Raw genomic sequence first — 14,235 nt, forward strand, 5'->3', positions numbered from 1 at the left:
CCTGTATTCAAGCTTCTGCTCGAAACACGTATCCAGATAAAAAAAAACGCATGAAGCGAGCTCTACTCTCTTCACACAATTAATACTCGGTCGCTCATTGTTTCGTCTCGAATTTCCCCCTCGGACCTGTCACTCCAAGCCCCAAGACTCCTACCGCCCTCAGCGTCAACGGAGATTTCAATATATGACGAGTGCTTCCACCACGACCTCTCGAGTCGCCACTGGATCCCTTTGACCTTAAATTTCCTGTGCTCATTCATGCGTCGCAATTGCAGCTGCAGACGACTCTCAGCTTCATAAACTTGGGTACCAGCACAATAGAGCGACAGCCCCAGTGTGCAGATGCAGCAGCCATAACCGAAGCTTTTGCAAGGCATGCACGGCCAATGGTCCATCAACGCGTCGTTAATGATACCTATACTCTTGTCAAAGTCCTCGCGGGTCATTAGCGCCCGTAGCTGCTCGGACTCTGGATACTCATCGTCGTAGCTAGAAGCCAAACCATTGACGAACACTTCGCCCATCGGCTTGAGCACCGCCAAGCACTCGCGAGTTGATGCCATGATAAGTGTTCTCAAATTGGATTTTGGTTTGTTTGGGTTTTGGGTATATTGAACGACCCACCCACCCGTCATTTTGTGGGGGAGGGCTCATTGGAATTTAAAAGAAAAGGAACTACAAAAGGGTTTCCAAAGCAACCACAAGTGAGCTCACACTGTAGACGCGACTTTCCTATGCATCCTCTGTCCGCCGCCATCAGAATTGCAGCCCACTTCCGAGCAGCCGCTGAGCAGCGGCGTCGCATCCGACGTCCAGACCATGGTCACTAGAGTTAACGGGAGCTTTGTTAGAACTTGCAGGTAAAAAACTAAAGGGTGCTTGACAAATTCTTCAGGAGACACGACTGTTTAAAGTTTGTATCGATTTACATGAATGCCCGTTTAGCTGCACCAAATTTTAAACCGCGAATCAGCAAAAACAAAATATACATGTATAAGGGAAAACAGCGCATAGTATTGCTGCCCTTAAAGGACAAAATCAATGGAATTTGACGATCTTGTATCTTATTTCGTCCTCTTTTTTAAGGGCAAAATTTGTTGGGGCTTACAATATACCGGAATTTACCTACAAGAAGTCTGTAAGGTCATCGTTGTAAATTACAACTTGTAATCTACCCGCCAGCACAAAAAAGTCAAGTACTATCAATAAGTACAGTCCCTTTAATACTACTACACCTTTGCCAGCGACAGTGTAAAGCAAAGCTGTGTGAAGTAACTTAAGTGACAAAGAAATTTTTAATTTTTATTTTCAAAAATTGACTTTAGAGCAATGGCGATTTAGTGCAGAGCTAACTGGTGGTCGGCATCAAAACAAGTTAAAAAAGTCCATCCTGTCTTCGCCCTTTGCTTCTTCCTTCCGAGCACCATCGTACCCGGCACCCCCACGTTAAAATTCCATTTTATGCTACCTCGGTCGTCGTCGACACGTGCAAAATGCAACTTAGGCCACACACTCGACACGCAGACAGAGCCGTCGCGACTGGGCGATGCTGGACGACTCCATGAGCATTGAGCGGAAGATACGCTCCTCGCTGTAGCCTGCCTTCTCAAGCATCGTGATGCGCTCCAGCGGCTTGAACCAGCGCACGCGTCTCCGCCGATGTCGTCCTGCGGTTTCCTGCCTGTCCCCCGCCTGTGTTTTCTCCCGCTGATGCTGCGCCGCGTTCACTGAAGTCCTCCACACACATTGCGGGGTTCGAGCCAGCCACCACCGCGTCGAGGCACTGCGCTGCCGCCGATGCCCACGCCGAACTCGTAGACGGTGACGGTGGACCAGCGTACGCTCTTAATCGCCATGGCTGCTGTGTATGTGGCTGTTGGACTGGGGCGAGGAAGGAATGGAGGAAAGACCCAGAGGGCGTCGGCTGTATGTCGTTCACGCGCCCCTCCCGGGTGGCCACTCACTCGCGCCGCTGCCATGCAAGTACCAGTTTTGGTGGATCTGCTCCATCCACTTACAAACACTCAGTGGCTTGCCTTGCGTTGTTTTTCCCAGTCAGCGCTCAGTTCAACATCGTCCGCTTGCCCAGAAAACAGAGCGCCGGATGCAGCTGCTTGAAAACGCTGCAGAGCATAGCTTCCATGTATGGATCTGCGCTTGGTTAACAAGATGGCGCGCCACTGTGCGTTGTCAGTGGCGGCAGCTATTCGTAGCAAACCTATGGAGTACGGCACGTAAAGTTTTGCACTACACTAAATGACAGGCTTTTTCTAAAAAAATAAATTTCAAAAATTAAAAAAATTAATTACGGGACGTTCCACTTTGCTTTACACTGTCGCCGATTTGGACTGGCAAAGGTGTAGTAGGCCTAAGCTGTCACCCCTCCCTCGAAATATGGAACACCTCTCTCCTTTCCTCCTATCCGCACAAAAGACCAGTTTCTTACAGTTTGCCCGTCATCTGGGCTACGCGGACATCGTGAAGCACTTATTGCCGAAGAAAAAAGTATCCGGACGCCAGAACCAAAGATTGTGATTCTTCAGTGTGGTTCTGAAGCATCGCTCTTAACGCTGGCTAGTCTCCCAGTTCTCCGCTTGGTAAACAGGTGCGTTCGACTTGGGTTGTGCAGGGTTACCCAGGATAATGTCGGCTGCCTTCTCCGCCATCATGATCACCGGTCCATTGAGATTCCCACTAACAATGTTGGGCATGATGGACGCGTCCACGATGCGCAATCCCTCCATACCGTGCACGCGCGTCTCGGCGTCGACTGCAGTGTTTTCGTCCTTTCCCATGCGAGCAGTACAGGACGGGTGGTAGACTGTGCCAGCATTTTGCCGCACCCAAGCGTCGATCTCTTCGTCGGTCTGGGCGCTATCCGAAGGTGAAAGCGCGTCACCGCGGAACTCGTCAAATGCCTTCTGCTTGAAGATTTCGCGCGTGAGTTTGACACCGTTGCGAATGTCAACAATGTCCTCATGGGTGTCGAGGTAGTTTGGCTCCATGATGGGGTGCTCCCTTGGGTTCTTACTGCGAAGTTTGACGTAACCGCGGCTAGTTGCTCGCATCGTCGAGCAATGGCCAGTCATAACGTGACCAGCACGAACGTGAAGTCCTTCATCAATGGATCCCGGTAGAAAATGGAACTGGAGGTCTGGGTAGGTTTTACCACGAGCTCTGTACATCACCAAAATAGTCAACGTTAGTGTCTTTACAGTAGTAAACTTGAGCGTAAGAAAAAAAATCTCCGTGCAGAATCTTAACTTACGTTCGAATGAAGCCGCCAGCCTCGATCTGTGAAGAGGATCCGGGACCAGTTTGCGACGTCAGCCATTCGAGGGCGATCGCGACCATCTTATGAGGGAAACGCCAAGTAGCGTTGTACAGAGTGATGGGCTTCTTGCACTCGAAGTGCAGGTACGTGCCCAGGTGGTCCTCCATGTTCTTGCCAAGTGCCGGAAGGTGGTGAACGAGAGGAATGTCCATCTCCTTCAAATGCTCCGCGTCACCAACACCGGACAGCATGAGCAACTGTGGAGTGTTGATGGCTCCACTCGAGAGGATGATTTCCTTTGCCGTGCGAATCTGTGAGACTGACTTGGACTTATTGTCCTCAACTTCAATGCCCACTGCCTTTTTGCCTTCGAAAATGACCTTGTTCACGAATGTGTCGGTAATAACAGTCAAGTTCTTACGACCCATTGCAGGGTGCAGGTAGCCAGCAGCAGCACTCCAGCGCTTACCCTTGTGGATCGTCATATCCATCCAACCGAGGCCCTCCTGCTGGTATCCGTTCATGTCCACTGCCTCAGGATAATCAGCCTGGACACCGGCATCGATGAACGCCTGAAAAAGAGGCTGCGCCTTATCCTGCGTCTTCCTCGTGACGCGCATCGGACCGCTCCCGCCACGGTAATCATCCTCACCAAGGTCATGGGTCGTCGATTTCTTAAAGTACGGCAAGCAGTCCGCGTAGCTCCAGCCCTTGGCGCCGCTCTTCTCCCAATCGTCAAAGTCGACTGCATGTCCACGGTTGTAGACCATTGCATTAATGGAGGACGAACCTCCAAGGACACGTCCACGAGGCCAAGGGATACGACGGCCATCCAAGTTCTTCTGGGGTTCAGTGTAGTGATTCCAGTTGTATCGGTCATCTGCCAGGTTGTAGGCCAATGCAGCAGGCATGTGAATGCGAGCTGAGTCCCATTTGCCCACGTCGCTGGGTCCGGATTCCACCAGAAGAACCTTGTTGGTCGGGTCAGCGCTGAGGCGGTTAGCGAGGACGCATCCAGCAGAGCCACCATCGACTATGACGTAGTCGTATTCATTCGCTGCAGCAGAGGAACTGAGTGCGCGGGCAGAGGAAGACTGTACAACTGCGAGTGGCAAGCGTTTTGGATTGGAGCGAGCCGCGGAGCATCTTGAACGTGGAGGGAGCTGTTGCGCCAGAGTCAGCAAAATGTTGAATGAGTGAGTTTTAGCTGAGGCTTCACGAGCGGAGGTGCAGAGCTTACGGTGCAGGGCGACCCGCCAAGCGGGCAGTACATGTACAAGGTTGACAAGGCATTCTTGAAGTTGTGTCGCGGGAACTGCTTGCCATCCGGTAGTATACAGTTTGTGTATGTAGAGTGGTGTACAGTAGCAGACACAGGTGGCTTGTGCATGAAGTTTTAAGCTGAATATTACACGTACATGTAGTTGAAAGAGTAGGATTCCTACATGTACTTTAGTACCGTTCTGTTGCAGGAGACAAACAAGTGATGACGACCAGCGCTTTGTTAATTACAGTACTACTACTGTACTGTACCGGAATTTACAAGTTTTCTGCAACCGGTGTAAAATCTCTCACAAGATACTTCTGTCCATTTAAACCGTCGCTTTGTTCACAATATTGTAAGAGAAGGCGCGCATTAGCTGGGACACTGTTTTATTGCCAAACTCGCTACTTTTGTTGGTGCTGTAGAATTTTTACGGACCATTGGTTGCAAGAAATTGATCGGTTGCAAAAATACCGTTAATTCCGGTCCAGTAGTACATGTATTTACATGTAATCATCTTGCGTTTAGCAAATATCTACGCTTCAACCACGCTTCCTTAAATACATGTAGATCGCTTACGGCATCCCGGAGGGAGGGACAGTAGCGCGCTCGAGACAGAGACTCGACTCGAGTCTCTGTCGTCAAAACTGAAGATCACAAATGCTACGTCGAACGGTTTTCTGTATGTATATCTACATATAAGTTGTTGAGGTAGTTTTATACCCCGCAACAAAATGGTGAGCATGTACGGATCACCTTGAAGGGTCACCTTGAAGCAGTAATTCTAATAGTGTACAGTACTTGTAAATCTCGAGCTGTTTTCCTCATTCATCAAGCTCATCGCCAAATACACTCTCACGACCACAGATGTAACGAGGTACGCAGCCCAAGTGTACCCCCGGCTACATGAAATATGACACACCAACACTTCGGGAGCCATTGACTGATGATATAGCTTTACAATAGGTGACTTATAGTTTGTAAACCTATAAATACATTCAACTTACAACTTACCTTATTGGTCACTTTGCTCCCTTGGGAACAGGCCCGTTCCCTTAGGCCACCAACCGGTGCGTTTTCACCACTCGTGCTATCGCCTTCTCACAGTACCCGCAGTGGTCGTGCACGACGTCGGGATCCAGTATGAACCACTTGTGGCGTGAACTGGACCGTTTAGACATGAAGAAGGACTTCCAATGGTCGTTAATTTGTCGCGGTCTTCCTATAAAATCGGGGTCGTGAGTATCTTGGGCCGACGTAGGAGGTAGTAGTAATAGCGACACTACTGGGATAGTAATGTAAAAGTTGATATATTCTTGTGTTGTTTGTTTGATGGAAATCCACGACTGACTTCCTCATTTCGCCTCGCTAAGAGTTTTCAGAGCTCCTTACCTTTCAGTAGATCCCTCGTGTGTGGCGGTCCAGCTCCAGTTCCCGCCACGACCAGCTGCTTCACGACCTCACACTTGGAACGTCACTGTCTTGGTCGCAGGTACCGCTTGCTTGGACGTGGTCCGAAGAATCTGGAGTGAGTAGACCTTCTCCAGGCAGTCAGCCAGCATCGTTAATCCACCATCTAACTGTACACCGTGACAGTTCTCCCCGACTGATGCTCGGTGTCCTCGCCGAGCCACATCGCCCGGAGCCTGTCGCACGGTGTCTTTCACAGCCAGATCTGGAACGTTCCCACGTGACGTTCCACTTGCATTTGGATTCACGTTCCTTACTCCAGACGACGTTCCTTCGGCTTGTACGCCTCGCAGTCGCTCCACACTTGCTCACTCTCTTTCCTTTTGACACTTAACCGTAACGTTCCGTCGTTCCCCCGCCGTCTTGTCTTGTCTCTCCTCTGTTGGTTCCTCGTTCCCATCTCCAATGAGTCCTCCTTTAAATGCTTCTTCTTGTTCCAATCTGACTCATCGCAAACTTCCTCTCGTTCAAACCCGACGCTCTTCTGTCTTCATAGACTCGTGACGTTCCCAAAATATCCAACCCCGTAAAACCCAAAGAACAACCCGTGGTCGTTCCAAAATAGAAAATATGTATACGTCACTCAGTGTTCTGAGACTCAGCGAGCCCCAAGCACTCTCGTGCAGTCCCACAGCTGCACGCATTCTAACCGGCTTCCGTTGCCAGCTATAATAACACCTCAGCATCGTCGACATCGGCATTGGCTTCGACCAATCTGACGCTCCGACGCAACTCCGGCATACCTCTCTTCTTTCGATCTGCGTCCTCAAAGGCACGAATCATCGTTCCAAACTCCGGTGCCAACGCCGCTCGAGACAACCAGAACGTCTCGTACGTGGCGGTGGGTACGAGATACTGCAACTCACGCTTTTCGACTCTCTTCGCGATCACGTCAACTATCGGCGACGACACTCCCGAGAACGCAGTTTCTTCTTCGCCAATAGAGAGACTTTCCACAAAGCTCGTTGACGGCAGGTCCTCAACGTCCAATGGACCTGTACCGTCCTGATCCTCTTCTTCTTCGGCTCTATCAGGCTTCTCGTCTGCGTAGGGTCGGCTCCAGCGTCCTTGAAATCGCTTCAGATGGTAACGTTCACCGTGACGACCTTGTTCGGGTGCGTCGGAATCGCGATCCTGTAGGCGTTCTCCCCGACTTGGCCAACAACACGGTAGGGACCGTGTCAGGAGAACGCCAGCTTCTTCGTCCTGCGTTCCCCCACTCGGGCTCTAAAGTAGTACTGGTACACCCAGACAGCGTCTCCTTCTGCATATGTCACCTTTACTTGGTTGTCCAACCTCTGCTCGTGTCGACCCTGAGTCTTGAGTAGTTGTCGTTCCACAAGGCGACGCGAGTCACGCAACGAGCGATACAATTTCCGGTGGTACGTCGCAACTTCATTACTCTTCCAGTCCCTTCCCGTGTTTAGGAACGCTAAGTCGATTGGTAGCACAGGATCACGTCCCTACAGACTAAAGAACGGGGTGTCACCGAGGCCTTCGTGATATGCCGTCCGGTACGCAAATAGGACCCTTGGCAGGCACACGTCCCAATCCGTCTGCGTCTCGTTCACAAACATACGTAGCATACCCATCAACGTTCCGTTGAAACGTTCCACCAGACCTTGTTTTTGCGGGTGGTACGCCGCTCCGAACAACTTCTTAATCCCCAACGTCTGATACAGTGACTTGGCCATATTGGACGTGAAGTTGGAACCACGATCACTTAGTAGACGTTCCGGTACTCCATGTCGGCAGACAACGCCCTCTATCATTGCGTTCACAAACGAGATTGTGTCCAACGAAGCGACCGCAAATGCCTCGACCCATCTTGTGAAATAGTCCACAAACACCTGGATGTACTTGTTTCCACGAAAAGTGACGACCAATGGTCCAATTGCGTCGACTACGAGTAGCGAGAACGGGCCAGACAAGTCCTGAACTGGCATCCGATGCAGCTCTCCAAGGTCTATGTCCCTTTCCACCACTGCAGATAGAGCATTCACGCACGTACTCGATCACGTCCTTCCTCCACCCATGCCAATACGCGTGGCGTCTCACTTTGTCCGTCGTCTTCGTTCTCCCTGAGTGAGCAGAGAAGATGTCTGCGTGACAAAAGTGTAGGACCGTCTCAATGAACGGTAACGGGACAGTTGGAACGCACACAGCTCTGGCTGGACCGGCACGTGCTCCTAGATGTACGAGACATGCCAGAACTCCGTTTCGAATCAAGTAGTGCGGAGACATCTTCAGCACACTCACTCTCAGCTGTGGATCAAGAACCAAGGCTTCATCTTTCAGGAACGCCTTCAGCGCTCGTATCCAGGACACACGTTCTTGTTCAGCCACAAACCTGACATAGTCCAGTCCAAACACGTCAATCGGTGATGAGTTCGCCTGTAGAGCTCTCCCTTGCGAGTCTTCCTCCTGCTCCGCTTGCGTGAGAGACTCTACAGCTACGGATGCATCCTCTGTCTGTTGGTTACTTCGCTCAGTCTCTCCGTTAGGATCCGTAGTCTCGGCAGGCTCCCCGACTGGGATTGGAACGTCGGTGGCGTTCCTACCCAGCGTTCCGTTTAAGGCTTGAGTTCCCGATTGAGTCTGCATTTCGTCTGAAGTCGGCACTTGTAAGTCAGGAGTCTCTTCTTCACTGTCGTTGAGAAGGTCCGCCATTCTGATTGCGCTAACAATACCAGCATCCGGTCGGTGATACAGTCTTGACAAACCATCAGCGTGTCCCATCGACGTTCCAGGCTTGTGGTATATCTTAAACCGTAGCTGCGACAGCTCCATAACCCATCGTGCCAACTTGGCGTTTGACGTTCTTGTTGTCTCGCCGAAGATCCACGTGAGAGCTTGATGGTCTGTGTACAGGTCAAATTTCGCGTGACTCAGATAACACCGGGAACTTGCGTGTCGACCATACGATTCCCCAGCACTCAATTTTCTGTTGTTCCACTTGTCTTGTTAACCCAGTTTCGTTGCGATCCAACCAGCATCTTACTCGCGTACGCGATCGCCCTGTCTCTCTTGTCGACCTCTTGCATCAGACATGATCCCACCGCTAAGTGTGACGAATCTACAAAGAGCTTAAACCTCTTCTTGAAGTCTGGATACACCAGTATCGGTGGTTTTACTAGTGCTCGTTGTAGTTGTCGGAACGCGCCCTCGCAGTCGTCGTTCCATCTGAAATCGACGTCCTTCTGCTTCAAGCGCTCCAGCGGCGCAGAGATCGCAGCGAATCCCGGTATGTAGCGTCGAAAGTAGCTTGTCAGACCCAGGAACGCTCTTACCGTGTGCAAGTCATGCGGTCTCTTGATGTTCATCACCGATTTTGCCTTCTCAGGGCTCGGTAGTATTCCAGTCGGAGTCACGATATGCCCTAGGAACGCCACTTGGTCACGTCCCCAATGGCACTTCTTCATTTTCAACTTGAATCCTGCCGTTCGGAAATGTTCCAGAACCTGGCGTACTCGAATCAAATGTGTCGGGAAGTCGTCACTGAAGACAACACAGTCGTCTAAGTAGACGAGACACGTCCTCAACTTGAGATCAACGAGAACGTTCTCCATCAGACGCTCAAACGCAGGCACGCGTTACACAAACCAAACGGCATAACCAACCACTCGTAGAGGCCGAATTGGCTAGTGAAAGCCGTCATTTCCACGCTGTCGAGATCCATTGGAACGTTCCGATATCCCGAAGCGATGTCCATCGTGGAGAGAAGCTTCGCGTTCCCCAGAACGTCCAGGATGTCGTCGATCAAAGGCATTGGGTAACTGTCCTTCACGGTCACAGCGTTTAGTTTCTGATAATCGATGCAGAATCTTACGCCACCATCAGGCTTCCGTATCATCAACACTGGACCGGCCCACGGGCTTGTCGACGGTCCGATAAGTTCGAGATCCAGGTACTCTTGAATTTCGGCTTCCATGACATCTCCTTCAGCTTTCGACACTCTGTACGGAGGCTGTTTAATAGGCGCGTGATCTCCGGTGTCTATACTGAATCGTAGCAGGTCCGTCCTCTCAGGCTTCTTAGAAGTTTCAACGAATAAGTTCCTCAGGTCCTTCAACGTCTTCGCGAATAAACCCCTCTGTTCTGCTCCGAGTGACTTCGAAGTCCACTTCGAAGTCGTCTTCCTCGCTGTTGTCCATGGCGGCACTCATCTCAGCCTCGGTCGTTCCAACTTCAGCCGTCACGTTCTCTTTCACCGTACTCAGCACTGCGCTTATGTTCTTCGTTGTTCCGCCTGGCCTAGAAGTCCTGGTAGCGAACGCAGACTTGGGAACGATAGTCACGGCAGCTACGTACGCGCCCGACTTGATCTCTACCTCTTCCGCGGAAGCATTACACACCTCGACCAACACCGTTCCATCCGTCACGGTACACAACGTCCTCGTGACTCTCAAAGACTCGTCCGTTCCGGGAACGCCCTCGACCAACACAACTGAGTGGTCCTTCATCGTTCCGCGAACGCTCGATCTCACTAAGGCCTGACGTCCGGGTTCCAAACGCACCGTCGACAATATCGTAGCCGCGTAGGTTTCTTCTACCCTTGTCGCACCCAACGGGATCACGTCTCCCGCCTCGTTCAGTGTCATTGACAGCTCCTCGAGGTCAATCACCGCGCGGAACGCCCTTAGCGAGTCTGTTCCGAGGATTGCGTCTACGAACAAGTGATCGGTCACGACGAAAGGAAGCGATTTCTCCAGCGTTCCAAGCGTGACGGGCAAGTCGATAACCCCACTAACGCGAATCTTGTGCCCCGAGACACTATCCAAGCCCCCAGCATAAGGTCGTAGAGGTTCGAAGGCTCGTCCGAGACGCTTCAGCACGCGTTTGTCGACAAGACTGGCGACCGCACCTGTATCAGCCAGCATTTCGGACGGGCAGCAATCGATCAAGCCGTCCGACAGCGCTTGCACACCACCAACGCTGCTGATGACACGCTTGCCATCCGTCACGACACTTTCACCGTCGTCGAAGACGTCATCGCCGCTCACTTCGCGCAGCCCAGGGCTTCTTCGCGGCTTGAGAGCTCTTCAAAGGTTTAGGAAGTAGACCTTGCGCTCCTCTTCTCCTATTTTGGGATCTCCGTCCTCGATAGTCGCACCGAAAGTCACCCTCTTCCTGGAACCTGTCCAAACGGTCGCAGCCACTATGTTCGACGTCTTGTCTCGTCTGTCGCACAACTTGTCGCGAATAACGGAAGCTTCTATCCCGAAATAGTCTCGTGCTTAGGCCAACGCTCGATTTTGGAACGTCTCAGTCAGCGTTCCACCCACTTCAACGAGGTATTCTCGGAACGAGTCTTCGTCAAATTGAGTTCCGTCCTCTTTGTCGTGCAAAGGTAGGATGTCGTCTTCAGCATCACCGTTTCCCTCGCTTTCAGGAACGTCAGATTGACGATCCTTCGTGGCGTTCTGCTCTTGTTTGAGGAGCTCGTACACTCGGTTACGAATTATGGAACGCCACCGAAATGCTAACGTTCCCTTCTCCTCCGCAGGGAGTTCCGAGATTGGCACGACGTCCTCTTCGAGTCCAACACAAACGTTCTGCACGAACTCGTTTTCCAGCGCGTCCTCCGACATCTCCGTACAACCCTTACGCTCGTGCTCGTCCGTCGTAACGGAACCAATGACCGTCGTCGACTTCTCTCCCGTTCCTCCGACATCCTTGAAGTCCCGATTGGCACGTTTCGCTTCAGTCGACGTCTCTAATGTGTGAGCGTACCAGTTTAGCCAATACTCTGGCGTTCCGAGATCCCCTGATGAGACCTCCCGGGTACGTTCCAACACGTCTTCCGGTATTTTAAGCTCGGCACTCAATTCCGCGAGTGTCGGCTTCCCTTGTTCATCCGCGTTCCGCTTGGCACGTAGCAGCACCTCTTCTTCGCCCATCGGGAACAATCGTTCTTCCAGTTCCTTCTCGTACCCTTCGGGTTCATTCTTCACTACCTGGTCGCCACCGTACTCGAGCATATCCATCTCCTCGTCAGTAAACAGGCATTCGTAGTGCTGCGTCGAATCCTTCCCCTTAGTACGTTTTTCGTCCTCCTCGGCCTTCTGAGCTTCTGTCCTTTCCTGACCTGTGCTCACTTGTCCAATGACTGCCGAGAACTGACTTGACCTGGCGCCAGATGCGTCCTCCGTGATCGTTTCGAGTGCTCCTTCGTACTGCTTTGGGCGGGTGGACAACGTCTCCACTTCTTCACTCTCTTGACACTTCTCTTCGGCGTCCAACGTAGTCTCGAGGCGTTCCGTTGCTCCCTTACTGACGTCTTCCACCAACTTGGAGCGTTCCGTTGTTCCGTTTTCCCAGTTTAGCTTCGCCGAGGAACGTTCCGTTGTTTCCTCAGCGACCACTCTCTCTCGCACGGGCCTCTCAATAGAGCCCTCTATCTCTCGACCCTCGTTCTTGGCGTCTGACGCAGTCTCGGGGCGTTCCGTTGCTCCCTTACTGACGTCCTGTACCAACTCAGAACGTGCCCTTTTTGCGTTTTCCCAGTTCAGCGTCGCAGAGGAACGTTCCGTTGTTACCTTAGCGACCACTCTGTCTCGCGCGGGCCTCTCCGTAGAGCCCTCAATCTTCTCGTCTCGTTGTAGCCCAGTCCGTTCCGTCGGAGTGCTTTCTCCGCTCGTTCCACTATTAGTTTCCTCAATCTCCGTCGTTGCACTCGTGACTGGAACGTCACGAGCGCCTTCATCGTTCATCACACCTCTCCCGAGAGCCCTCTGATATCCACCCGCCAAGTCCTGTCGCGGTGAACCCTCATCTCTCTTTGTGTCGCCAACCAGGCAAGAGGAAGGAGCGACACTTCCTTCCCCTTCCTCCGGCCCCCTTCATTGTTGGGACGTACCAGCGGGTGCAGTCACGTTCCCCGCGGCCACGCTCTGCATCATTCCTCGCAAAGTATCAAGGATCGGGCATCTCGCCACAAGGTGACCCGCCTTATCACACAGCAGATACTCCGCTTGGCGACGTTACCCGTTCCGGTAGCTCCCTTGGGGTCTCGGCCAGTTGCACTCCATCGAGTAGTGCCCAAGCTCGTTGCACCGATTGCAACGGCCTTGTCCACGGGGACACGTCTCACGTCCACATCCGACACGACCACAGCGTCCGCAAACCACTTCTCCTTCCGTGGTACGCGTATCAGGCCCTAGTCGGATGCGAAGAGGTCCGAGCGGTGTGCCAGCCACGTTCCCATTCGGAGTTGGAATGCCAGTACTTGGAACGTTCGTAGGAGCCACGTCGCCAACGAACCCTTGTGACGTTCCAGGATTCTGCTGCTGCTTCAGCATCAACTGGTTCATTTGTTGAAGCTGCTGAAGCATCTGTGACTGCGTGGACGTCACCGCGTTCACGTTCCTCACCGTCGTTCCACTATTCGCAAACTCGTCCTCTTCTTCCACAGGGAGATGCAGATTCTTGTACAACAATAAAGCGCACGCTTCCTGGATCGACGCAGCTAAGTTCGCGTTCAAAACGGCACGCATCTGCTTGCTGCTTAACCCATCGAGGAAGAACTCGTACTGCATACGAGGTTCGTGATAGTTTAGGTACTCGCATATCGTGATGATCCTGTCGCCCCACTCTTCCGCAGATTCGCCGTTGTTCCTCTTAGCGGCCTTGCGTCGGCTCCACAACTGAGCTGGCGTCTGAAAGATGAAGCGGTTGTAAAATCTCACGCGCAGAATCTCAAAATCGTTGATCCTCGTATTGTACCACCATTCCTGACCCAACTTGCCCTTCAGACACTGCTCGAAGGCTGTCAACCGCATTTGGTTGTCCATACCGAGCGTACACTTCTCGAAGGACGTGGCCGTCTCCGAGTAGAATGGAACGATAACTTTCACAGCGTTCCGCAATTCCGTCGGGATATCAATAATCGGAACGTCCCGCTGAGCGCCTCTCCCTGACCCGTGCGAGCCATTGCGGACTCCTTGGTTGTAGTACGGACTCGTCACTTGCCCTTGCGGAGGTACTGCGTTAGATGCGTACCTTCCTCCCCGAGCACCCACGTTCCCTTCTTGTCCTAGCGCTCCTGTTCGTCCCTGGAACGTCGCAACGTTCATAGGAGACGTTCTCTGGAACGGCAATCCGTACGTTCCACTTCTGGGGCTGGCAGGTGTCTGCCGTGCAGACGCAGCAGACCACGCGGGTATCGTTCCAGCAGCAGCCCACCCAGGTGTCGACGTCATTGGCGGTTGGAAGGGAGGGTAGAACG

At 52.3% G+C, this 14,235-nt stretch overlaps 2 protein-coding genes across 2 annotated transcripts; both read right to left on the reverse strand.

Moving 5' to 3' along the window:
* Nucleotides 1-71: 71 nt before the first annotated feature.
* Nucleotides 72-563, reverse strand: PITG_02953 (uncharacterized protein; the record flags this gene model as incomplete). Its single annotated transcript, XM_002907760.1, has 1 exon — nucleotides 72-563. One exon carries the CDS (start codon nucleotides 561-563, stop codon nucleotides 72-74), a length of 492 nt encoding a protein of 163 aa, XP_002907806.1.
* A 2,001-nt stretch (nucleotides 564-2,564) lies between these two features.
* On the reverse strand, nucleotides 2,565-4,664 carry PITG_02954 (choline dehydrogenase, putative; the record flags this gene model as incomplete). Its single annotated transcript, XM_002907761.1, has 3 exons — nucleotides 2,565-3,177; nucleotides 3,269-4,437; nucleotides 4,515-4,664. The coding sequence occupies 3 exons, from the start codon at nucleotides 4,662-4,664 to the stop codon at nucleotides 2,565-2,567; spliced, it is 1,932 nt and encodes a 643-aa protein (XP_002907807.1).
* Nucleotides 4,665-14,235: the final 9,571 nt, after the last annotated feature.

The sequence above is a fragment of the Phytophthora infestans genome, genomic scaffold (genome assembly GCF_000142945.1).
Source record: "Phytophthora infestans T30-4 supercont1.3 genomic scaffold, whole genome shotgun sequence".
Classification (NCBI taxonomy): domain Eukaryota; phylum Oomycota; class Peronosporomycetes; order Peronosporales; family Peronosporaceae; genus Phytophthora; species Phytophthora infestans.